At 47.5% G+C, this 25,226-nt stretch overlaps 1 protein-coding gene across 3 annotated transcripts; it reads right to left on the bottom strand.

Moving 5' to 3' along the window:
• Positions 1 to 174: 174 nt before the first annotated feature.
• Positions 175 to 18,842, bottom strand: ETV4 (ETS variant transcription factor 4). 3 transcript variants are annotated; one of them, XM_067311879.1, is made up of 13 exons: positions 18,727 to 18,842; positions 18,257 to 18,355; positions 18,076 to 18,172; positions 17,885 to 17,932; positions 11,956 to 12,009; positions 8,191 to 8,317; positions 7,418 to 7,576; positions 6,790 to 7,034; positions 4,476 to 4,550; positions 4,301 to 4,369; positions 3,907 to 4,076; positions 2,744 to 2,845; positions 175 to 2,090 (listed from the first exon to the last, which is right to left on the bottom strand). In XM_067311879.1, exons 2-13 carry the CDS (start codon positions 18,299 to 18,301, stop codon positions 1,869 to 1,871), a joined length of 1,413 nt encoding a protein of 470 aa, XP_067167980.1. In that variant the 5' UTR covers positions 18,302 to 18,355; positions 18,727 to 18,842; the 3' UTR covers positions 175 to 1,868. The 3 variants fall into 3 exon arrangements, with proteins under 3 accessions (XP_067167980.1, XP_067167982.1, XP_067167981.1); XM_067311881.1 differs by having other exon boundaries at positions 7,418 to 7,492; XM_067311880.1 differs by having other exon boundaries at positions 18,076 to 18,169.
• Between the last annotated feature and the right edge of the window lie 6,384 nt (positions 18,843 to 25,226).

Raw genomic sequence — 25,226 nt, 5'->3', positions numbered from 1 at the left:
CTGTGAGTAGGTCAAGGGAGTGCAGTGTTCATTTCTTGAACTCCTCCAAGATCCAGAAGTAGATGCACATCCCTGGACTCCCTGGATCAAGCTACACAAAGCTGCAAGCTGGTGCCAAGGAGATGGGCAGAGCAATCTCAGAAGGGAAGGAAAGATTACCCAGGGGCACAGGCCAAAGATATAGACCAATTTATTAATTATAGTATTTTTACACTCATAAATAATAAAGACAGATTATGCCAATGGGGGGGTTCCCTTCATCCTCACTCCTGGGACCCCGGGGGAAGAGTGCTTGCCCAGTGGGAGCTGCTGGGACACCGAGCCTCTGGGCCGCACATGGCACTCAAAGGCACCAGCAGAGCAGGCTGCCCTGAGGCTCTGACCTGTCCTCAGGCCATCAGAGCTGCTTTTCCTGGCCCTTGCTCCCGGGAACAAGGCTGGCAGAAGCCACGCAGGGGAGAATCACTGGGGAAAGCCCAGCTTTCAATGAATGTACAGAATTCCCTCTCTGGATGACCACAATGGCAGCGCTGGCAGTGCCCTGCACTTGATGGCTGGCGTGTCAAACTGAAGCAGCAGGAAGCAGGCTTCTGCTGTTTGGGTACCCCATACTGCTCCTCCTCTAACTGGGCACATGGCTGGAGCTGCTAATTAGAAGTGAGGCACCCATCAATGGGGATGTGGTGCCTGTTATAGATTTTCCCCATTGTGGAAAACCAGCCAGAGTCTAGTTAAGCTGCATGTGCTGCATTGGGCTGCTGAGATGTCCACCCTACAGCCACTCCAGGACTTCCCTCAAACATGCAAACATCTGCAGCGGTTAAGCCTAAATTCAGACATTAAGAAATTTGTATGTTTTAAGTTATTTTGTAAAGTATTTTCTTAACACACCTTCACCAGGTTCTTTTCTTGCCTCAGATGATTTTCTTGCCAGGCCCAGGATGGGCATACTCAGAGTCTGAGGAAGTTTGTTGAAGAAGTTACTGAGTTTGGAATAGCCAATGGCCAGAGCCAGACCTCTGCGAGCCAGACACTATGAGGAACCGGTGGCTCCGGTCTTGCTGCTTCCTGCGCTCCCCCTACCTGAAGGTGATGTTGGCTTGGAGCTGTGCCCCAGACTGGTGCAGCCCAGCAGCTCTGCCGTTCTCCCGAACTGCGTGTGGTGCCACGAGCTCCAGGACTCTAATCCCGACCAGTCCCTCCCACTACCCTGCTCAGACAGAGTCCTGAATACCAGCCAGCCCTGGCATGAAGCAAGTAAGGCAGGAGCAAGCACACACAAGACCACAAGTATTCCCCATTCCCAAAAAGGGGTTGTTAGTGGTCTGTGACCACTGCGTTGCAGCCCTCCCAGAAAGAAGGCACGTCTGCCCTGGCAGCGGTGTGTTCGCGTGGATCAGAGCTGTCCCTTGCTGCGGGCAGCTCGTACAGGGCTTCTGGACAGGTGCTGGAGGAACGGAGTCAGCAGCAGTGTTGTAGCATCCTCAAATCAGAGACAAAATCCAGTAGGACCCCATCTCCTCCCTGGCCGAAGAGAAGGACTGCAACAGGCTCATCTGCTCTGGCCAGAGGCAGCAGCTACCTGAGACACTGCTGCAGCTGGGCTCCCCTTCTTGGAGGACGTCTGCGTCTCTGAGAGCTAGTCCCATCCTGCCACCCACGGGGTCTCATCACATGCACACAGGAGCCCTGATGATGGCCAGCTGCTTATCCACAGGTGGACCCGAAACCTTTCCCTGACCAAGGCAGGTATCCACAGTCTAGTGCAGCCCCAGGCTGGCCTGGGGACATGCATATACCGACCAAATACTAACCAAGTGTCTCCTTATATACATATGCGAGGGTGTCCCAGCGGGCTCCCAGCAGTGCTAATACACATAGCCTTTGCCGTAAAGCTGCGGGGGAAGGCTCCCAAGGTCCGGCAGGTAAGGCGCATTCTCATCCAGGTGAGAAAGGGGCACTGTGTCCTCCTCACTGATCTGCCGGTCAAACTCTGCCTTCAGGGTGGGGCGCTGATTGTCAGGAAAGGCCAGAGAGAAGAGGGCTTCGGGCTCACACACGAACTTGTACACGTAGCGTTCTCCGGCCACCTGCAGGGAGAGACAAGCTGAATGTTGCAGGCACCCAGGCAGCACCAGTGCGACGCTCCTCAGCCTGGAGAAAGCTTGTGGAAACATTTGGCTGCTCTAGCCCTTTCCCCCCGAGACACGTCGGGGTTGCAAACTTCTCCTTACGTTGTGCTCCTGCTGCTCTGGTCTCCCCGGGAAGAGTACCTGGGAAATGGGATGCTGCCAGCTGTCTCCTTGTTCAGGTGGCAACAGCACCAACAGTCCCTGAGCAGTCTGTGCCATGATATAGCTACACTTGCCATTGTCCCCTCCCATGCCCTGGGTCTGGAGAGCATCCCTGCCGCATGGGAGCAACCCCCAGGTAGCGTCTCTTTCTCTCACCCACAGTAAATCTAGCCAGGTGTATGTCCTTGCAGCTGAGTAAACTCCCACTCTCTCCCAGCTGCAGATACAGATAAAGAAAGAAATTATGTGTTTTTTCCTATATGCTGCCTGGATTCAGCACCATTACACCTTCCTCATAGGATTTTTTTTCTTTGTCTGCTGCAAAGAGAAGTCCAGGGGAAGGAAAGCTCAGGAAGCCTGGCCAGCTACAGCACATTCAGTACCTTCCTGTCACAAACAAGAGAAGCATCACGAAAGGCATAGAAACTTCAGCTGCTTTGCAAACTGACCTTCTGCATGATGCCCTTCTCATAATAGTAGCGAAGGGACCGACTCAGCTTGTCATAGTTCATGGCTGGACGGTTCTTTTGGATGCCCCACAGCCTGGCTACCTGCAGAATAAAGCACCAGAGCGCGTGAGTGTCTGAACACTCCCAAGGGCAGAAGAACCAGATCCGGCAGATTCTCTTTTGAGGGAACAACACTGCACCAAAGCACATACAAACATTTACAACGGTTTTATAATAGAATCAAGCAAAAATTATTTAGCCGCTTTTAAAGAGGAAGAATAGAACTGATAAACTGAAACATCCTGTATCATAGACAGGCATTTTCCTTGCCACTGCAGAGCTCATTTGCAGTCACCACCTCTCCTTGTTCTTCAGGGCTTTGAAAGCTTGAGGATGCTGAAAGGCTGCTTGATCCTGTGCTACGTTTTATCTGAAAGGATCAGGCAAGTTGAGCAATAGCCCATGCATAAGAGAACAGCTCCACTGGAAGACCAGCGTGCCTCTTCCCACTACATGGTTTTTAGCTTCATCTGTGAGACTGAAAAATCTGCTGTAAACATGTTAGCTCAGCAAAATAACTCATCTGCACTGATGGTGCCCACAGAGGCTGATACATAACAACAGTGCTAAACACAGCTCTAACAGGGACGAGACACAAACAGATATTCCAGGCACATCTCCCAGCTATTGTCAGGTATTACTGGGCTTTTGGGGTCATGATAGCATTAGAAATGACACCTTAATTAATACCAGTTGTGATATCAAGATATCTTGAGACTAGGACATGGTTTCTTCCAGATTTTTATGAAAGCTTCTGTGATCAGCAGGGCTCAAAGCCCCATGTCTCGATGTCAGCCCTGAGCGGGGAGTGCATGGACAGCACAGACTGCTGCAAGGTGGGGAGCGAAGCAGCCCAGGAAGTGGAGGCCATGGGAAATGTGACTCGCTGCATTGCAGAGAGCCTAAACTTAAACCTAGCCTTCGTTAAACCTGGTATTTGTGTCACCTTAATGTTTTGGCCTCCTCTGAAAACTGTGATTTGCTGAAGGTCTCACTGGCAGGCCAGAGCCTGCACAGGGCAGAGGAAAAACCACGTGGGAATTTGCAGCCTCGGAAACGGTGGCTGCTCCCCCAGAGCATGGAGAAAAGCGAAATGGTGTCACCTCTTCTGGCTCAATGAGCTTGAACTCCATCCCTCTGCCCGTCCAGGCAATGAAGTGGGAATTGGTTGGATCATCCAATAAAGCCACAAGGAATTGCCAGAGCTGGAGCGATCCCCGTCGCTGGTACGGTGGTCCTTCCCGGTACCCTCCAACTTCCTGCTTGATGTCTCCTGGTGAGAGCAAACAAGGTATTTCTAATGATAACAGCCCTACACCTTCTTTGCAGAGGTTCTGCCTTGTAAAAGAGAGCTACAAAGGTGAAGGTGGCTGTGAGCTGCCCCAGGAGAAGCTGCAGGGTGTCCCAGAGTCTCTCCCATCTCAGCTCACATTTACCGAGGTCTGGGACTCTGGCTGCAAACCCACCACCCAAACTGGAAGCCATTCTTTCTCTGACCTTCAAATTTTTCTGGAACAACACAGACATCATCAGCAAAGGCCCTCATCTGCTTGTCATAGCTGTAGCCTACAAGAGAAAGCAGCACGTGCAGTTGGAGACACAGAAAGGCTGGTGCTAGAGAGCAATGCAATGCAGGTGCGGGGGAAAGGAAGGCAGGCACTGAGTTTCTCACCTAATGAACCTTCTGTATTTGAATGGCTTGGGTAACTCTCGACATTCATGTACGTGGAAGGACAGCCAGGAACATCTACAGAACGATTAACAAGCTGATTTCACTGCAAAGCACACACATAGGCAGAACCATCTTGCTCTCCAGACATGGACAGGTAAGTGCAGCTGCCAGACCAACATCCAAATTAGGGCACTCCTAAAGGGCTCATGCCACACCAGGTAACTTCCTAGCTCTCGGCCATCCCACCACAACTTCATCTGCATTATGCTTCCTATCACGATTACAGTATGGCATCCCTGTGATACTACCACATGTTGTCCCTCAGAGTAGCAGAGATTTTCTGTCCACACCCACACTCCACTCTCAGTGCAAAATCTCAGAGAATAAGGCAAACTTGTATGACACCTCTCCTTCCTCGAAAACTTAGTTTAAGATAATTGAACTCTGCTACAGCTGTTGCAGGTGAAGAAGGCATTGCATTTCTCTGGGGGCACTATGCTGACATTAAAGGACAGCAGCAACAGCTGAATGTTTACTACAGAGTGTGTCTCAGAAACATCATTTCAGGTATTTTAAGTCTCACTGGCTTTTTCACATCAAAATAGGGAATTCTCATGAACAATGGAGAAAGCATAAAGGTTAAAACACTCTCAGTTTAAAAAAAAGACCTTCTGCTTGTTTTCAAGCTCTCTGTACAGTATATGTTGTTACTGGGCACTGCAATTCATAGCCTCTGTATCCTGTGTTTTCTGAATCAAACCTATTTTCTACCTATAGCTGAAATGGAAGCTGTAACTGGGAGCTTTGGAAAGATTTACCTTACGTTTCCCTTGTATGCCTGTGTTTGCCTTAGGCAGACATTTTGCTGCTGCTAAGGGCAGAAGGGTACTGAGCTGACGGACTGTGCATTATTACAATCGTAAACTATGCTCACAAAAGTGTTCTTCTATGGGTTGTGCATTTTCTTCCCCCGTCTGGACAGAAGGACCCAGTGAAAGTGTGGTATCAGCATGGCCACAGAAACGCATTCTATACCCACATGGGAGCTTTTTATTTGTGTATTTATTTCTTCTAAAGGAAACAAATTCAAAAATGACCATTAAAACACCAGGAAACCAGAAGCAACATGCCTGCTAGAACAGGGTATTGCGCAAGTGGTATCAGAGTAGCAAGAATCTGGGCAGGTCTGCTGAAAAATAACATTTATCTCTTGTGGAAAATAAGAGAATTACTTGATCTGTCTGGTATCTGAAGAGCTATCTTTGGAATTTATAGATAAACTTTTTTTCCCCATCGTGATCCTCTGAAATCTCCAATACCTGCTCTGTGTGCCCTGTTTCTCTGGGAAGTAGCAGGTGGAAGTTGACACTATGAGAGTTGCAGACCAGCTGAGCTGCACTTAGCCCAGCCAAGAAAGACCCGGCTCTGGGCTTGTGCCTGTCCTTGGAAGTGGCCAGTTCATTGCTAGCTGCACAAGTCCAGGGCAAAGATCTGTTTGCCAGAACAGGGCTGGCTTATCTTGCAGTGTAACCTCCAACCTGGGGCATGGGCTCTCCCTGCCCGCGACCTGCTGCAGGCAGCAGTGCGCTGCCTGGCGTCTCCAGCACGGCCAATGTCAGCTGTGGTGAGACGGCAGCGGTGAAAGCTGACACCCGCCAGCCCAAGTCTGGGAGAGCAGCGGCTTCTGACTCCTCCATTTTGTGAATGAAATTCCTCCGCCTCCATTCAGGGCAGAGGCATGCGGGGCCAGATGGTGTGGGGACAGCAGCTGGAGGCTCCACAGTGCAATCCCTGCACCCAGCGCCGCTCTGCCCCGCTGCCAGCGCCTGGAGGTCACCCTGTCACCAAACCTCCTGCTGCAGGGACCCAGGACGGGCTTTTCTGTACAGGCCCAAAGACATTTGATTCTCTCCTTTCCGCTGCCGTTTACAGGTTTTCAGTATAATTTCTTCAACACTGACCTTGCTTCGTTCCCTCTCCACCACCCACCAGTCCACACGTCCCCCTGAAGACTACACTCCCTACAAAATCGGGAACACTCTTTCCTCTGTTTCTGATGGTAAGTGGGAAACTCCTGGTACTGGAGCTCACTGCACAAAGTTCTCCAGCACATTAATCTATCTAGGTTAGGGATTTTTACATAGTCACTGCTATGGTCTGACTGCCTTCCACGTAAAGTGAATAGTAATAACACTCCTGAAGACAAAGCAGTACCGTTTCAAAGCCCAAACGACCAGCGACAGTTGTTCGGCCAGCAGCTCACTCACCCCCACTGATGCCCGGCTCACGCAGTCCGAGAGCTCCTTCTGCCTACCTGAGTCATACGCGTAGTCAGCCTGCTCCTGCTTGACCACCACGGCTGCCGGGTACTGACGGCTGCCGCCCCCCTGGCTCGCCTGCTCGTACCGCGGGTCATGGTACTCCTGCTTGAAGCCCTGCTGGGGGTACTGGAGGCAGGGCTCAGGCACCTGGCGCTGGTAGGCGATGGGGGCTTCTCGGGCCATGCCCTGTGAGGAGGGGAAGGAGCGACACATCTCCACGGCTGGGTGGTAGGCAGAGCTAGAAGAAGGGAGAGGCCATGGGATGGCTGTTTCTTGGCCGTCTGGTCTGGCCCCTGGTGCAGAACGGCTGGGGGGACCTTGGGCTGGTGGGTGGAGGCTCTTACTAGGGATGTGGGAGCTGCAAGCACAGCTGGGCAGGGAAAGCACCCCACCGAAAGATGTTTCTAAGAGCAACTACCCGGTCCATCGTTCACCGGATCTGATGGGCTTAAGGCCTCTGATGTCCTCTGAAAACCAGGGCAGCAGCTGTGGGTCCCAGGTATTTTGGGCAGGGGGATCCTGTGATTGCTGGAAGCCGAGAGCTTTAATCCAGATGCCGCAGCCCCTTCTCCCCAGACCACTGAGGAGGGCAGTGGCTGCCTCCTCCCAGCAGTCACTCACCTGTTTTCCATGAGATATCCACAGCTGGAGGTGGAGTGGGGTGGCCCCACAGGGCTCAGGAAGCTCCTGTCCTGCCTAGGGAAATGTTGAAGCGGTGACTGTAGCGGGGTTCCTGGGTTGGGGGACTTGATTCCAACTTGTCTGGTCTGATCATAGGCACTGGGACAGTCAAACAGATATTGGAGCATTACAACTCTCCAAGAAGGACTTGTGGCAGCACCCAGGGAGAACACGTCACAAGCAGATATGTTGTCCCACCCATCCAACCACTTAGGCCAGAAGCATAAAGTAGAAGCTTCTTCTTTTCTGATCATTGGTTGCTCCCATGCGTGACAGCAATAACTCCTCAAGCAGCAAACTGGAGAAGGTGTCCGTTCTGAAGAGGTCATACAACAGCTCAGGCAAAGGGCTGGGACTGTGGGTGGTAGTGTCAGGGAGCCCCTCGTGGGACAGATTTGGGAAAGGAGAGGAAGAAATGGGGAGAGAGAAGCATGTGACAAATGTCAAGCCTGCTCTCAGCATCAGGGCAGCTGAGAAGCAGCGCAAGGGAAGACCCAAGAGGCAGATCCAGATTTACCCTGTGTGGGTCTGAGCTATCCGCTCCAGCAGACTGCAGTCTGAGCAGGATGCCACCAGCTGATCAACTGGTTAGTTTGCATCATAGCACACCCAACAGCCAGACCAGGCTGCGGTGATAACACCTCCTCACTGGATAATGCAGTGCTACTCATTTCATAGCAGCTCCTGTCCCTCCCCTGTGCCAGCTGCATTACCTGGTGTAAAGGCACTGCTCGCCATTGCGGTACTGGAAAGGCTGCTTATGGCTGCAGGACAGTGTGGGGTCCAAGGAGGGACTCTGGGGCTCCTTCTTAACCTTAGCAGGAGGACTGTGAAAAGCTACTGTGGGAGAGAAATGAAAGATCAAGTTAAAACGTTTCTTGTTTTTGGAGACATGTTTACATCAACCAACAACAAATTGGTTCAGATGCCACCACCTTGCTCCTTGTTCAACTGGCTCTGAGAGAAACAAAATACCAATAGACATTCACTGGAGTTTCCTGAGCTCTGCTCTTGATATAATGGGGTTCATATGGTACATCAGCCTTAAAGGAACAGATTTAAGAGTGCTAATATACTCTGTGATAATCCAGAGCACTCAGAAGGATTTAGAGTGGGTAATTTCCTAAACTGTTCAAGGCTGGGACAGACATTTTCTGTTGTGTCCCAAGGGACAGCATGTGCATATTACAGTCTTCCACACACAAAAGCAAAGCTCTAATCTGCATCATGTAAAATGTTCTCTCATTGACGTACCGGGTAATCATGTCTTGTGAACAACATTGCATTAAATTATAATGCACTAATACTATGTCATGCTATAGACTTCATGGTGATATAGTTTGTCCTGTAGGACTATGAATTCAAGGTTTTCTTAGACACAGCTACACAAGCTGCTGAAGGTTGTCTGTGGGAAAATACTATTATGTATATTGCATACTGTTACAGACTTTCACCAGGCTAGCTTGTACTCAGACACCTTACACAAGTACTGTTTTCAGAAGTTCCAGCCAATTCAGATAGCTAAAATCCTTTTTTCAAAGGAACTGAGTCAGCGTTAAAGCAGAGTACAGAACAGAAATCTGACTTCCGAGCCCTTGCTTTCACTATAATTCACCTCAAAGTCAGAAGAGGAGCTGTCAGGTCCTCTCAGCAGCCTCCCCTTGAAAGGTCTGATTTCATGACTTGTATCAGGTTTATACTTCAGCACTCACGAAAAAGGACAGGCACTTCTGCAGGAGACTGCGATTCCTGGACGGGAAGCTGCCAGGGTGGCGCTCAGCAGCTGCCGATATAATTTCCAAACGCAGGTTTCCCACTGTTGAATCTCTTCTATACTAACAGTCCAGCATCTCCGGAGGTGGGATTGGGGGAACCTCTTAACCCCTCTGCTCATCCAAAACTCAAGTGATGGAACAGGAAAAAGGCTCTGCCCCGTTTTCAGTGCACTAGTTGCTGGTCATGGGTTGATGCAGGTGAGGAGGAATATCTCTGGGCTGGTTAGGATTTCATGAGTAACAAATGTGGGCTGCAGTTTGCAGCACTGGGAAGTAGGATGTGGGTATTATTACTTCTTATGCCTAATTAAATCCAGCAGGGAGCAAAACTTCCTTCACTAGTTCCTCAGAAAAGCTTACGCTGGCTGAAGGACACATTAAGCATCTTATGCCTTTGCCTCTGAGCTCTGCTACTGCTGCCAGGAGGTCACTGGACTTAGGAAGGAAAGTGACCTGAGAAACGGTTCATAGGTCTGGGCTTGTTTTCCAAACAAGTGAGATACCTGCCCTCCGTATCAAAACTGTGAGCTCTGAATAAGGCCAGCTCTGGCCCTTGCTTGCCAGTTCACTCCCACCTCTTCCAGGTGACACCATGCTGCTTGCAAAGAGTGGGATGTCCAGAGCTGTGGCTACAGTTTTACAGGAGGGAAATTACATTCTGACCTGTGAATAGCTCAGACTTTTTCTGAGTTTATTTCAGCACTAACCTGAACCATATATGCATCTACCATCCCAGGCCACCTCTCTCTGCACATGCAGGGCTAGTTGTCCCTCAGAAGTGCTGCAACAGACAGCTATCCACAGGGCTGGAGAAAGGGTTGCAGGTGCCTCTCTGAGCTCAGGATGTTACAGCTGCTTTCTATCGCCAGTCCCTCTCTCCCCCAACTATATTCCTCAGCATAAGAGGGAAAAACCCACAAACCTCACTCCTTTTGCCTGCCCTGGGTTTCAAGCCCATCTTTAATCCCTACATCACTCAAGGACCCAAAGGGATCCAAACAGCCTGACAGAAATCAATATAAATAAATACATCCTTAAGAGTCCAGAGCCTCATGTTGTTTCTGGCTCCTGCTCAGGGACAATGGGGTGTCCCACAGCCGGGCCTGAGTAGGGTGGTGTGTTCACAGACAGCTCTTGGCACCATCCAGACAGAAAAGGGGCGTGAGTTCACCCTCTCGGTGGGCCTGGCCCACACCAGGGATGGATTTGGTATCCAAAGCCTGACACTTCTGCATCTGTGCAAACAGTCCTGGCCCAGGGAAGAGTGGCAAGAGAAAAGCGTCTTTCTATGCCTGGAGCATCCGTTCTCCTTCTGTCTACAGCAGCTCTTTTCAATGCACAGAGTAAACAGATATATAGAACCACACTAAAATTGCTAATGTGTCAACTGAGCCTAGGAAAAAAAATTTGCTCTGTCCAGTACACTGAACTCCATTCAAGCCTCAAGAAGCTAAATGTGCTAGGAGCGGCCAACTCTTTCCGGCCTTTAATAGCTGGAACAGGCTATCGCATTACAACCGGCTCATTCATTCAGAGTGAAACATGGGACCAGCCCTCTCCTCAGCTCCAGGTCAAAGAGAGGAAGAAACAAGTCGTATGACTCAGAGCAAGCCCAGCTGTGCTGCAGAGCCAAGTCCAGGCGAGGGAGATAGACCAGAACAATCAGGAAAAGCACTTCATTTTAGTTTTCATGGAGAAAAACAAAAAAGGAGGAAGAATCCTGCTCCTCCCCAGGCGGAGAGGGGCATCATTGTGGAAAGAGCACCAAAGCTGACTGCACCAGCTTTAAACGGACATCTCTGCTCTCAGTGAGCTGCCAGAAGTGAACATGCCCAGGGAATGGTGCGACATCTTCCTGCAGCTTTGGCATGCCTGTCATGGTCCAGGCTCTGGGTTCCTGCAGCTGCTTGCAACGTACAGCTATTCCACACCGTCTGTACAAATTTCAGGCGTGTAGTTGGAGTCAGCCCCGCGCCAGCTCCCTCATGACACAGTGGCATGCAGAGAGGACAGGTCCAGCATGGGGAGGGCAGACAGGGCTGCACAGCAATGGCGCAGACAGCTCCTGCAGACACCTGCCCCCGTGCAACAGCCGGCTCCTCTGCAGTGGGGAGTGCTTTGACCAGTGCTCAGAGCAAATGTTTGTGGTATAATTTGTACACTTTTGTGCAGACACATGCAATCATTCTGCTAAGAACAGAAAAGTCAGGCTGGCCAGCAAAGCTCTTCAGGGTACTAAGCCCTCGCACCGTGGCTTGCAGCAGACAGGGCCACAGCTTCACAGGGACCATCCCAGCAAGGTGTGCTCTGCCAGGGGCCACGGAGGCGAGCAGAGCCCATGGGAGTCACCGCACCCTTCATCCCACGTACCATCCAATGCACTTTGCTCGGGGGAGTGGACAATGCCACAAATTTTACCTTTGACTGTCATAGTAATGCTTTTTTTTCTCAGGGATGTTCAGGGATGCCTAATTATTCACACATACAGCAGCTACGATATACATTCTTTGAAATCCCTCAGCATATGCACTTGCACTCTCCGGACATGGACAGTTAGTCTGTTTTTTTTGTCACTGTCACAACAATGTAGGAATGAAATGAGTACCTGGGCCTCACTCTGCACATCTCACCCACATATCTGTTTAGTTTAAGCATATCCTGCCCTCCTCCCCTGAGAGGTGCCCTCGCCCCCACACTACTTACAGTTTTCTGAATGAAAGTCAGGCACAAATTGCTCATCGCTGTCTGGAACCTGAGCTGCCGGGGGAGCAAAGAGAGGAGAAGAATTAGACCGGGCACTTTGTGTGGTATAATTAACAGTAAGGCAGAAATCGGTCTATGCAGGGGAGATCTGAGCTTTCTGCTGGGATGCACTTTAGTGACTAGGGCTAGTTTCCTCTTGGGATTAATGAATACAGCTCCTCTGCCTGCAGATTTACCCCTTATCAGCCTGTCAGTTTCTTTCTCTCTTGCCTTGGAAATAAAAAAGGACAACAGCAAGCCTATTTGCTCAAGGTTCACATTTTTCCTTAGAAACATAATATGCAGGAATTTTTAAACATTTATCATAGCAAGAACAGCTACTAACTGGTAAATTTGGCAAGGCTACGTCAAGGTGATGAGAGGAATGGGAAGCATCTACCCCTTCATATAGAAATCATCTTTGCAGTAGCTCCAGAATTAGCGGCTAGCTTAGCACTAGTGGAATAGGCTACAATTTGTAAATCAGCAAAAAGAAAATATTTCAAAGAAAAAAAAATAGTATAACCTGGTAGAAAGAGAGGGAAAGGATGATTAATAATACCTCATATGTGTGTATGGTTTTGCAAACAGGAAATATAAGAGGAAGCGCTCATAGGGAACCTGACTAAGCAGCTGCTCCTCCCCTGCACAGCGGTGCAGGAAAACCCCTGTCTAGGGAAGCTGCCTGCGGCCAGCACTGCCAGCACTGCTCGGAGAACAGCAGCAAGGCCTGAGGCATCTGAATGCCTCAACACCGTCTAATAAAGACATCTGAAGCACCGGAGACCTTGCTTTGGTTCCTTAAACAGCCTGCCTCACTGGACACGATGTTGCTGGCTGTGATAAGCAGTGAAAGAGTTAACAACATTAGCATCTCAACAGTGTTAAAAAGCTTCAGGCTTGCTGCCTCCTTTAGACAAACTGGAGAGGCTCACCATATTTATCTGCTGGCATGAAAAGCCAGCAGCACACTGTTTATACATTGATGCCTCTTCACAAACCAGAGGGTCATATTTATTAATCCTGATGGATCCCAGAGAGATTGCTCCAACATGCAAGCTCAAATAATGTGGCCCATAGTGCTACTAGACAGTTTGGACACAGGAATTTCAGCTACAAGTTACGCTACAAGTCCTCTTCTGTTTATATCTCGGACATGCAGGGTTTGGTTACTAGCCTTTTTTGTTTCACGGAGGAGACAGCTACACACAGTCTTCGCCATTCCCTGCTTTCCTTATTTGCCAAGAGAAGCTTTCACCAACGTTGCCCTCAGATGTTCACAGCAGGAACAATTTATCCAGATGTCCCAACCATTAGTTTAACTGTGCCAGGTTACCCCACTCCACAGGGCGGTTTGTCCCCATTTTCCCTTTGCAAAACCTACATAAGCCAGTCAAAACAGTGCCCTTGGACAGCCTGCCCAAAGCCCAGCACACAGGGTTTTGTTGAAACACATCTCTCATAATACCATCCTTAGACAACGGGAGGCAAAGTGGTGATTCAATCCAGCTTTTACCTTAGCAGCAGCAACATCTGCATTTATTTACAAGTACCTTAAAATCTGCCCCATCACAAAAAGAAAAGGGATTAAGGAAGCTAAAGGCACACTACCCTGATATCAGAACCACACTACTGACCAGAATTCGGCCTGTATTTTGATACACAGCTATTTCTTCTCCATTACTCTGAGCCCACTTTACATTGCAGTTCCAGCTCAAGGCAATCCACCCGGCATTACTGCGCTTCCCCAGCCAGCTTCCTGAAGACAGCTGTGCAGCGCTGGCCATATTCCCCACCATCGCACCTTGCTCAGATGAACATGCCCTCCACTCCCACACAAAAAGCCTGCTAAAATCTCAACCTTCCACCAAAGCAGGAAGATCTAGTTATCCTCTAGGAACCTGCATTTTCTTGTTCCTTTTCCCACTGAGGCCAAACATATCTAGACATACTGGCACCTCCTCTCCACCAGCCCTCCCCATGTCCCATGTTTTGGTGGGACTATGCTGTACCACTTGGCATAGGAGGGAATTTTTTTTTAAATCGTGTTTGTCATTGCTGACTGTCAGCGGTTTACAAATGTGCACCTCTGCACTAAGCAAACGGAGGCAGGTTCTACACCCAGCTATGCTGAGCCCAGCATCAGCCTCTGCTGGAAACTGGACAGGACAGGATCCTCCTCCAGCCTCCCAGGCACTGTCGGACGCACAAGCTCAAGCCCCAGCCCAACCACGAACCCCCTCCCCAGTGGTCAGACACACCACACACTGCAAACGTCATTGCAGGACTTCACAAAACTTAACCAGGACAAGAGCATTGAGATGTCCTAGTTTGAACTGGCTTTGCGTAGCAGGTCCCGGCAGTCTGCTTGCACTCCACCAGCGTCTAAGATGCATCTCAGCATGGTGTGCAAGAGCTGCTTTTGGTATGGAGCATACCAACAGCGCATCACAGCAAGGAGAACACATCAAGTGCACAGGCACAAGATGGACCTAGGGCCTCTGCCTGAGGAAAAACTAAACATTTTCTGAATAAAAGTGGGGAGAAAGGAAAGGAAAAAAAATCTCAATATTTATGTCATTTAGCTTCATGCATCTGAAAAACTGAATTTAGGCAGTAGAGCTCAAGTATGATCATCTCCAAGGATAGACCTGTGTTGGAAGACAGCTCTGCTTTTCTTTGCTAAGATACTTGTAAAGAATGAGAATTTTGAACTGGGCTTTTTACACACGGAAAAAAGATGATGTCACTATTGGCTTTTGCTCCTTTGCCCACTTGAAAAAGATTTTTTTTTTTTTTTTCCACCAAAAGACGGATGGTGCATTTCTGGCAGTGCTGCAAGGAGCGTGTCTCAGGCTTGTTCTGCTGGGAGAGGCAGTCGGCGGAGAGCGTGCAGGCCGAGCAGAGCTCCAAGCCCAGCTCTGACTGGGCCCTTCCTACAGCGTGATCAAGTCCCAGGGTATTTTTGGTATGGATGCAGACTATGAAAAAAATTAGTTACAGTTGTCACCACTCAAGAGCAAACAAAAAGATAGCCTTATGAATGAAACCACATATCTTAAGAAATACATATCTATGTGGTTTAAACTTTTTAAGATTTTGCATATGGCTGAATGCATGGTGTGTACTTATATTTACAATTTGCTTACTTCATGGATTTTTCTTCCCCTTTAAAACTAACATCAAGATCTGTAAAACAGAATAAAATAAAATAGCTAAATTTCTAAACTACATGTGGTAGAGACAGAGAGTACATAAAATATTTAATATTTTCACTTTATTTTCTTTTTATTTATTTCTATTTCAATGAGTCATATTCTGCATTGTTTAGAAAGGAACTTTTAAGTTTTCAGTTGTCTTCTCATGAAGAAATGCTAGCAGAGAGACTCATACACAGGACGAGCCAAAAAAGTTATTTTCACCATCCAGGAAAATAATTTGTAATATTGGTGAATATAGGAAAAACAATAGTTTACTTCAGAGGGCAACTTTTCTTGTTAAAAGACTGGAAATGGGGGTCACCATGCTCAAAATAGATTATCTTCAGAAAGATCTGAGAAAATATTTTCACATATATGTAGTCTAAAATCATGTTAGTTTGTTAAAACACGTATTGAATTTCCCAGAGATTTCACTTTGACTCTGACTAGGTGCTATGAGCTATATAAAAAGAACCTTTCTATGCTATAAAAACATAAAATAGTTATTGTTGGGCATTTCTTGCATTGCAGCTGGCCAGTCAGTGACTGGCAAGCCCAGTGTTGTTCTTGCATTTGGCCTGGAGCAAAAGCTGATAAAGACAAGAAGATAATGGGGCTGGAAGATCTATTTGGTAAAGTCAGACAAACAGAACAAAACCAGACATCTACAGGGTTTTATTCCCTGGATCCTACTGTGACCTTTCAAAGACAATGCTTGTTACAGAGCCATATCTTAGGTCTTCTCTAACTACCATATGTTATGATTGCTACTCCTGGGGTATGGCATACCTTCTCATTTAACCTTCTTCCCATGAAAATCTTACCTTCTTAACTCCAAATATTCAATAGTAATTTAAAGAAAAATCTCTGAATTTCCATCCAAAAGTTTCTTTGAATTTTAAAAAGCACTGACTGCCATGGGAAGGGTTTTGTGTTTTTTGTGGTTATAGTGGTGAAACCAGGTACCAAGAAACCTGGAGTCCATTCTCAGCTGTGTGACTCTGAGGAAGCCGTAGGGATGCGCTAGGACTCAGCTGCCCTAAACAGAAAATGAAGACTACAGTGCATGCTGGCTAGATGTGTTGTGAGGACCAGTTCTTAGAAAATGGTAAAGCTCCTAAAATTCTTTGAATGAAAGGTGTCATAGAAATAAAAAGTATTAATACTTATAAATATCAAATAAAGAAGTCGAAACTCCGAGGGATAAGAAATTTTTCCTGTCCCACAGGATGCAAATAACAGAGCTATTAGGAGAACCCAAATTTGTTTCTATCCAACACTGTAGTCACTAGGGAATTCTTTCTGGAATTGGAAGGTATTGGGTAGGAAATAAAGTTTTTTTGCTCCTACATTTTTTCCTAGAGTTTGCATTATCCTTTACTAATCATGAAATAGAGGTTACCTCTTTTCATTCAGTGTTGTGAGACCATAATGTGGCCTTTCTTTCACCCCATGATATTTATGAATTAATGCTGCAAACACTCTGCTACTGGCAATCCTGTGTCAAGCAATTCCATACAAAGTCTTTGGCTAAGTGAGAAAAATATTAATCAAACATTAGAAAGCCTAAAACTCAGAATCTACCAGAATCCAATTCTGAGGCAACCTTATCTTACTGGCAGCTCAAGGTTTTTGAAGATTTAAGAGAAACTAGTCTAAAGCAAGTGTGCACACTCAGCACTTCTATTAGATGAGCAGCTATTAATACCTGTTTTTGTCCTGTGATGTAAGCTAGATGAATATTTTAATCCTGGAAGAGCTTCCAGATATTGTTTTGCATCCTTACAATCCTCACACTCCTGAATATTGCTCAATCAAAAGCATTTCTTTTCAATGTGAAATGAATATAAAACATTTTTTTAAAATAATCTTATTCAGTTGGCAAATATCGTTTTTGGAGGCTTTATTCTCTAAAGAATGATTTAATGGATTGTCCTTCACTAGTGGTAAAATCAGGGGAAATAACTTTGCTCAAAATACCAAGCATATTCTTATATTACTATTGTTGTTAAACATTTGTTAAGTGTCGATATCACAGTAGTTTTATATTTATCAAGATTCTCTACTTGATGATATATATTGAATCTTTCAGAAGATGGGCTGCTTGCAGTGCTGGAGCTAAAGCAAATTGATCAAACTGCTTAAAACTATTTTCACTTTGAATTAATGGAACTCCTCAGGATTTGAAATTTTCTCTTCCTTGAAGTCAAAAGGCAAAACAATTTAAGCATCAGAAATAAATGGTGTTTTGAAAGATGAAGAAAATCCAGAAAGGTCTCATCAGAGAATTATCTTTTAAAAAACTGTTAAGAGCAGCAGTTTATTCCTCAAATTAAAAGAACGGATTATTATTTAAGAAATCATCCATGTTTTGGCAACTAACAAAGGTAAGTGACAAATTAGCTCAAAATCCCAGCAGTTGCAAGTAGAGGCTGAAACAAAAATTTTAACTAGGAAAATGGGCTAACAGCCAAGCTCCATTCATAAGCAAATACCCAGCACAATAGTGTGATTCATGATCCTTCATTTACACAAGCCAGAGGTTGGCAAGGATAAAAAAAAAAATACTTACTGTTTGGAGCTAGGCAAACAAAGCAAAGGAAGAATAGAACAAACATCAAAAACAGACGACTGAAAAAGAAAAAAATAAAATAAAATAAAAAACAGCAGAGCAAGGGGAAGGAGCCTACCTTCTGTCAGCCAAGTCTCCTGGAACTGGCTCAGATCCTGGAAGAGGTCTGCAGGAGAAGTGAGAGGTTTGCTCAGTGAAGCGCTGGAGGCGGACGGCGGGATGCTCCCGCGCTCGCCACGCCGGGAGGGACGGGGGGGCTGGTCCCAGCCCAGAGCCTTCTCTATCCCTCACCCCCCCCACCCCACTCACCTTCCGACTCCTGCGCCGGCGGCAGGCCCGGGGCCGCGGGTCTCCTCCGAGCGCGCGTCTGAGCTCGGCAGCCGGGAGCCGCGTGGCCCGGCGGCTGCTGCGGAAAGAGAGATCAGCCCGGGAGGTCCCTGCCCGGAGCAGGCCCGGGCCCGGCCCCCGCGGGGGGGGGGCCGCCACTCACCTGCGGGAAAGTGAACGGCACCTGCTGGTCCAGGTAGCCCTTCATCCTCCCGGTCGTGCGCTACCTCGCGGCACGGAGCTGCCGGCTCTCGGCGGACACCTGCGGAAGGTACAGGCGGCAGCTAGCGGCGGGAGCGTCCGGGGGCAACCCGGCGGAGCGGCCCGCGAAGCGACCACCACCTGCCGGCCCAGCGGCCGCGGCGGGACAGGGCGCCCTAGCCCCCGCCGGGCCGACCCGCGCCGCGCCGGGGGAGGCTGCGATCGCGCCGTAGCTCCCGAAACTTGGGCGACGAGGCAGGACGGAGACCCCCCCGTTCCTAGCCGCCACGGCGATCCCCGTGGGGACGACGCCCACCGCCCGCGCGGAGGGCGTCCCCCGCGCCCGCAGCCCCGGCGGAGCCCCCGGCCCGGCGGAGCCCCCCGCGCCCCCGACCTGGCGAAGCCCCGGCCCGGCGGAGCCCCCGCGCTCACCGGCGGCGGCCAGCGGCCCATGCGGAGCCCCGTCGCGCTCCGCCCCGCGCCCCGGTGGCTCAGGCGGTCGTGCGCCCGGGGGCGGCCTCCCATTGGCGCATCGCCTCACTCACGGCTCGGCTCTCTCGCTCCTTTGTTTCATTGACTTTGTGAATGAAGCCTTGGGCTGGGGCACGCCCGCCAATCCCGGCTCTCTTTGGCCCTCACCCAGCGAAAAGTGGGAGTCGCTTTAGCCTCCAGGGCCAATCAGATCGCAGCGCTCTGGGATTCATTCAAGAACGGAGCTCCCATTCATAAAAAAACTCCCGAAGTTCATTCATGAAAGCCTGCGAAGGAGATTAAACCACGCCGAGCGTGCATGGCACAAGTACGCATCGCTCACTGTCTGACTCCCACACAGAGTGACACACGACCAGGCCTGCCAGCTCTCACACGCACTGGAGTCATTTTAAAACAGTCTTTAAAGTATCTTCAGCTCTGTTCTGAGAAAGTTTTTCAAGTTTCAACAAGATTTTGAAAAATCTCATGTATGCATCTGGAGATAGAGCAATGAAAGCTAGCCCTGGCTACCAAAACCAGTTTTACTGTTATAAATATTAAGGGACAAGAAACAAACATCTAGTCTCTGAATCTGCACACCATAAAAGTATTTCTGCATGTTTGTGCACAAACTAGGTGCTGCTTCCTGTGCCATGTGCATGTATGGTGTCCTGTCAGCTCTTCTATTTTTTTTTTCTTTAAAGTTCCATGATCATATTTAATGTTTGCTGGTCCTATTTTTCCTACAGAAATATCAGTAACTGTGGGGACCCAGTTATAATAAGATAATCATTAATGGAATTTGATCTCCTAGAAGAGAAAACTCAAGAGAAAAAGAAGGAAAAGGGAAAGTAATCCCTAATGCTTAATGGAAACTATACATTTTGACATGTTTTCTCTGTAACTAACACCATCAGTGTGACACACTGGTATGCTTATCAAAAGAGGGATATCTGTTGTGCAGAATAATATGTTTAAGAATCCAGTCCATTATATATTGCAATCCTTCTGCTAAAGCATACTGTGGCTCCAGTGTTACCAGGACCTCATGCTGTCAGGAAACCTTACAGAAATACAGTTCTGCCCTGTCTGTGGGAGCAGAATGAACAACATGCTAACTCTCAGGCAGTTTACAAGCAGCAACTGCTCCCACCTTCCCAGACATTGCAAACAGATGGTTTAATGCAGCACTGGAATATTAATACACTCCTGACATGTGAAAATCTCTGAAGTATGTGAGTAAATGTTCTGGATATTTGCAGTTTTAAAGAATTTGTGTCTGTTCTGTAAATTTTGTAACAACCACCTCAGACTGTCAGTTTAATCTAATTTTACAGCAGAGCTAGAAGAGAATACTTCTCCCACTTAGGTTGTTGTTGTGCAGTTATACCTTAAATGCCTTAAAAGTTTAAGAGTCAACAGAGAATTATGCTTTGCACTTTTTGCTATACGTATCATAGCAACGTATCAGTTTGCCTCTTAGTTATTAGTGGTACATTTCCTGGGTGAGAGAGAATGGAACCTTTGTTATTTCAGATCTGATTTCAACACATGGATGTGTCTGAACTCTAAACCGGATGGGATTTTCTACTGTAATATTTGTTTACTTTACAGTGTTCTAATTTTCCATTCTTCTGGCAGCAGCAGAACTGCTGATGCCACAGTCTTTTTTTTTAAGCCTTGGGCAATTCATTTAATCTCTGTATGCTTCAAATGTAGAGATTATGGTATATTTTGGTATTTTGTACCTGCTGGGGATTTAGACAAGGTAAAATCTTAAGTATCTGCATGATATGTTAGATATGACGGTGAAGAGACTATAAAAAAGAACAAAAAAGATATGTGTACCTCCAAGAAGAGCTTAAGTTTAAAATAGTCATCTTATGTTATTGCATCATGTTTGTCTCCAGCAGCCTGGGAGCCCATCTCAGGTGAAAACGGGGGTAAATGGGTCAATCCTTCTGGCTGTGCCTTTGCAGCCCTGGCAGCGGGCCTCCAGGTCCACAATGGCAGCAGGGCCTGGGAGGAAACTGTATGGGGTAGGCTGTGGTTTCAAGAGGAGCATTTGGACATGAAAATATCTCTTTACAGTCATATTTAAATGTGCATTATAGCCTAGGTCAAACACTTAAGTTGCAAAACAGGACTGAGGCCAAGTCTGTTGGCCCTGACAGTGTGTGGCAAGGGGCTAAGGCTGGGGTCAGCCACAGCTGGTGGCCACACTGTCTCCATTAGAGAAATCCCTGGTTAGAGAGAACCCATTGCAGTTCCCAACACAAAGCTGTTTCAGGAAAGGCTGACTCCTCGCAGCTCAGGCACGAGATTCTTTCCTTCCTTATGCAGTTCTTACCCACATAAAAATTTACTGGATTTGTGGGATTGTTCACAATTTTTCAACAGCATTCAGCAGCACATTTCTCCACATGTGAATGCTTTTCACAGTCACTGGGCAGCAGTGAAAAAGGGGTTACAGTTTTGCCTGCTGAGTGGAGACAGGCTTTTTCTTTAGCGTGCCTCCACACGTATTAGCAAGTAGGTGTTGGCAGTTTGTACTTTCCACACTAGTGAAGGGCAGAAAACTGCAACTTTACATGCTGCAAAGTCCTGTCCCCCTCATCCCAAGCTGGCTAGAAACACACAACACCCTGAAATTCAGAATATTGCATGTCTATGAAGACTAACTCAAAATTTAGCTAATTTTATGACAATTTCTGTTAACATCACATCTAAATCCAGAGCGTAACATTTTCAGAGCAATGTGGAAAAGAATTCTGCCACCAGGAGTGAAAAGACAAATGGACGATGAGATGGGAGGTGGACTAAATCCAGAACTGCCTTCCTAGCCTTTGCTTCGCCTCTTCCCCACAGAGGGTATCTTCAGCTGCAACAAGGCAGAAAGTGTTTTATGGATGGGCAACTTATGCTCTGGCTTAGCTTTTTTATAGAACTTTTCCCCAACTATAATTTGCCACATGTTATAATCCATTCCTGCTTTGCTGGTATTGACTTGGAGACACGTCAGCCAGAGGCACCAGGAAGGCTCAGCTCTCGAGTGCCCAGGTACCACTGCAGCACAGGGTGGGTGCAGAACCCTCCCAGGGCCTGGCGTGCAAGAGCAGCTCAGCCCTTCGCTCGGGCTACCCTGCAGGTTTAAATAAGCCCTAGGGACTGTCACAAGGGGGCTGTTGGCTCTAGAGGGCCTGCTTTTCCCGTTTCAGGAAGCATGACGGAGAGGGATTGCTGGAGCTGAGTGCGCCTCCCTTTGAATCCAAACTGCACAGAGAGAGACCCAGGCAGGAGTGTTTCGCACAGGCTCACTCTCATCTCCCCTCCTGCACACCTCTGTGTGGGAGCACAGTGCTGTTCACAGTGGTCTGTGAAACCCAGTGGGTTGCAAGAAGCCTCCCATTGCAGCATGGAGCGTTCCTGCTGTTGGTCACTGCCCCGCTCTGCTTTGGGGCAAGTCCACCCGTGGCGCAGAGCCAGGCACTTGTCTTCCCAAGGCCTTGCTCAGGACAGCGGCATCAGCTGAGGATATCCAGGCTCTAGGCATGTCACCTTCAGGATGAATTTTGCATCACGGTTTACACAGATCCTTCTAGCTAGTCAGAGTGACTGCTGCGCTGAATGAATGCATACAACAGGAAGAATGAATCCAGGTGCAGCCATGAGTGCACATGTGTGAATAAGAAGGAGCAGAAGGGCACAGGACAGACATGAGCCACAGTGACTGTGTGCATTCAAAATAATAAAGCCACCAGTTGTACTAACCAGGCAGCAATGCTATTTTCTGCTGTGACTGAAATGTGTTGCCAATACTATCACCTACTTTTACTATTTATTTGAATTAAATTAGGATCCATACACCCCCATTTGTACTGGGACCCCTCTGTAATGTGACAGTGCATACATTTTCACATAGGCATGTTTATTTGGGACTGTACAGTCCCAAATACATGAAATTTTCCTCAGGCCCATAAAAGTACTCTACAGAAAAAGAACTACATGAAAGTTTTTCAAGGGCTACACAGATGTAGGATCTCAGCCAAAGCTTGCAGTTTTTTAAATTATTTTTGAGCCTGTGCAAAATGCCATACAGCCTAATTAGAAAGATGATATTAATTAGGGCTAGACATACTGGAAACTCAAGGGAAAATCACTGAGAACTCAGTGCTTCCAGATTAAACTTTCTTATTATAAGTCTTATGTTATTGCAGCTCTTTCTCCCACTAAAATCTGCTCCCAGAGCAGTTTCAGGTTTCATCATCTTTTGTTTGTTGAAGTAATTTTCTAGCAGCAAAAACCTAGAAAACTTGAATCCCAGTGCTAAGAAGGTTAGAAAGAATATGGACACGTGGAACTAAATTGCTAAATTTATCCTTCAAAAAAACCTCATGATTTTGAGTGAATTTCAGGAGATTTGGGGACTTTTCTTCACTTTCAAGCAGCTGAGTCTGACAGTAGTGTGAACAGGTTTCTCGTGATCCTTTTGTCTTTGGGCAACCTTCTGGCCCCACTGGGCAGAGTTCAACAGGCTGCTTCTGGGCTCCAGCTTGCGATCCAGGCAGTAATCGGTGAGAAAGAGAAGTATAAAAATTACAAAAATGAAAAAGATATTTTTCCTCCACTTGTCTAGCCAGTTTAGCCTAGTTATTTGAGAGATTTCACTTATATTATGAGTTCCTAGGCTGGAAACAAAAAAATAGCATATCACTAAGAGCAAAGAATTCGTTAAGCCACAATACAAAAGATGCAGTGACAGAAAGGCATACCTTTAGGGATGAATCATGCTTTAAATGAGCTCACCTGTCCACCTACCTATCTCTCTGCCCTGTATCCTCCCCAGTGAGCTATATGTATCCTTCCTTAAGTTTTCATAAAATTGAAATATTAAAAACAGCTGTTGGTTAATATAAGCTACATGCCCTCTGTATTAAGCAGGGTATAAGAGAACAGTGAAGGCAGTGAGGTTCTTGGGAAAGCTGCTGACTTCATATTAAGAAATATTCAGGATCTGCAAAAGGTTAGTAAAAGTTACAGGTACTGAGTTACGTAGCTTGCTTGCTTGACAGGGCTGTCTCCACTTCTCTTGCACTTGTTTTACGGGTAAGTCACCTTTATTTTCAAAGACTAAATAATCAAATGTGGGAATATGATTCTAGAGTCCCTATCTACAGGCTCAGAAATTATAATTTAGGGTGGATAGTTACTTTGTTTTACTGTCTCTTAGAGTGGTAGTGTTTGAAGGGCTCTGAAGTGATGTACAAACCAGAGGTGCGCTGGCTTTTGTTCCCTAGGGGTTAACCATGGGTTTATTCCAGCAGTCCAACCCAGATGGCCTGAGACACTTTGCTGGGCTCATAGCATTTTTTTTTTTCCCCTTCCCTTTCCTTAGGTAGCAACAAAGTGTTGTGTCTAATCCCTCACCTCCTCCTGCATCCACCCCTGTGACTTAACTATTTTCCCCTATTGTACTGGTTTGAGGAAACCCAGCCCTGGGGTTCAGGTGTGTCCTCTGCAGTCCACACCAGCTACAGTGGGTGCAGTGTCATGCTCCCCATTGTGGCCCTGACCCAGATGGGAACAGATGGCAAATGGCTCAGAATGGGGCAAACTGGAGGCTGAAAAAACTCTGTATTACAGGATGGAGCATGAACAGACTTGCAGTTTTATAAAAATAATAATGAACAGCTGGGTGAAGAGCTCAGGTTTCTTAACATCTGGAGTGAAATCAGTTCAGACGGTCTTCAATACCCTGTTGTTCCCTGGACAGGAATATCCTGAATAAGGTGTTAAGTCTGCTCATTGCCTATTGATATTACCCATCTTTGTCTAGTAAGGTGATGTGATATCTGAGACAACACAGAAATTCTTACACTGGGAACATTTTCCAAATAGCCGTGTACTGCTCCAGCTCAACTGCACAAGCGACAGTGCTCAAGAGCGAGGCTAGGAAAAGGAGCATGCTCCCTTCGCTGTGCTAATCTTCTTCTGTCAGCCACTGCTGCTGCGTCCTTTGCTCTTGGGCACATGGCAGGAGTTGTCAGAATGGCTTCTTCCACTGTGGAGAAGCAAAATGCAAGGGACAGCCAATTTCCTGGAGGAAGCATCACTTAAAGCAAGTTCCTAGAGGGAATGACTTGGAGTCACTGCTTGCACTGTAATGACCACTCCAACCACTTGCAGGTGTCATGCGTGCATGCTTTCCTGCTGGTTGTTCCACTAGTGGAAAATGCCTTGGCTGTGTCTCTGGCTAGCTTACATCTCTTCTGCAGCACAGGTGATAGTGGTTTGTGCTTTGCCAGGAAAGATCTGCAGGCAAAGCACTCACAGCCCATCACGGCTCTGTTGCCTTCACCCATTGCTGCAGCCATCTGTCCACAGTGCTGTGCTGGGGCTGTGGCACTCGCAAGCCTCTGTGGCCCATGGGGCCGTGGGCAGAGACAGTCGCCCTGGGGTGT

This window comes from Apteryx mantelli, chromosome 28 (assembly GCF_036417845.1).
Source record: "Apteryx mantelli isolate bAptMan1 chromosome 28, bAptMan1.hap1, whole genome shotgun sequence".
NCBI classification, from domain to species: Eukaryota; Metazoa; Chordata; class Aves; order Apterygiformes; family Apterygidae; genus Apteryx; species Apteryx mantelli.
Note: the sequence above shows the minus strand (reverse complement) of the source record. Positions and strands in the feature narration are given on the sequence as shown.

What these genes read in the sequence shown, in the direction of transcription:
- ETV4 (XM_067311879.1), bottom strand. Translation starts at nt 18,301, where the DNA reads ATGAAGGGCTACCTGGACCAGCAGGTGCCGTTCACTTTCCCGCAG. An exon ending in GGATATCTCATGGAAAACAG is followed by an intron (nt 7,035 to 7,417) that starts GTGAGTGACTGC and finishes CCCTTCTTCTAG; the next exon opens with CTCTGCCTACCACCCAGCCG. An exon ending in TGACTACGCGTATGACTCAG is followed by an intron (nt 4,551 to 6,789) that starts GTAGGCAGAAGG and finishes ATCGTTCTGTAG; the next exon opens with ATGTTCCTGGCTGTCCTTCC.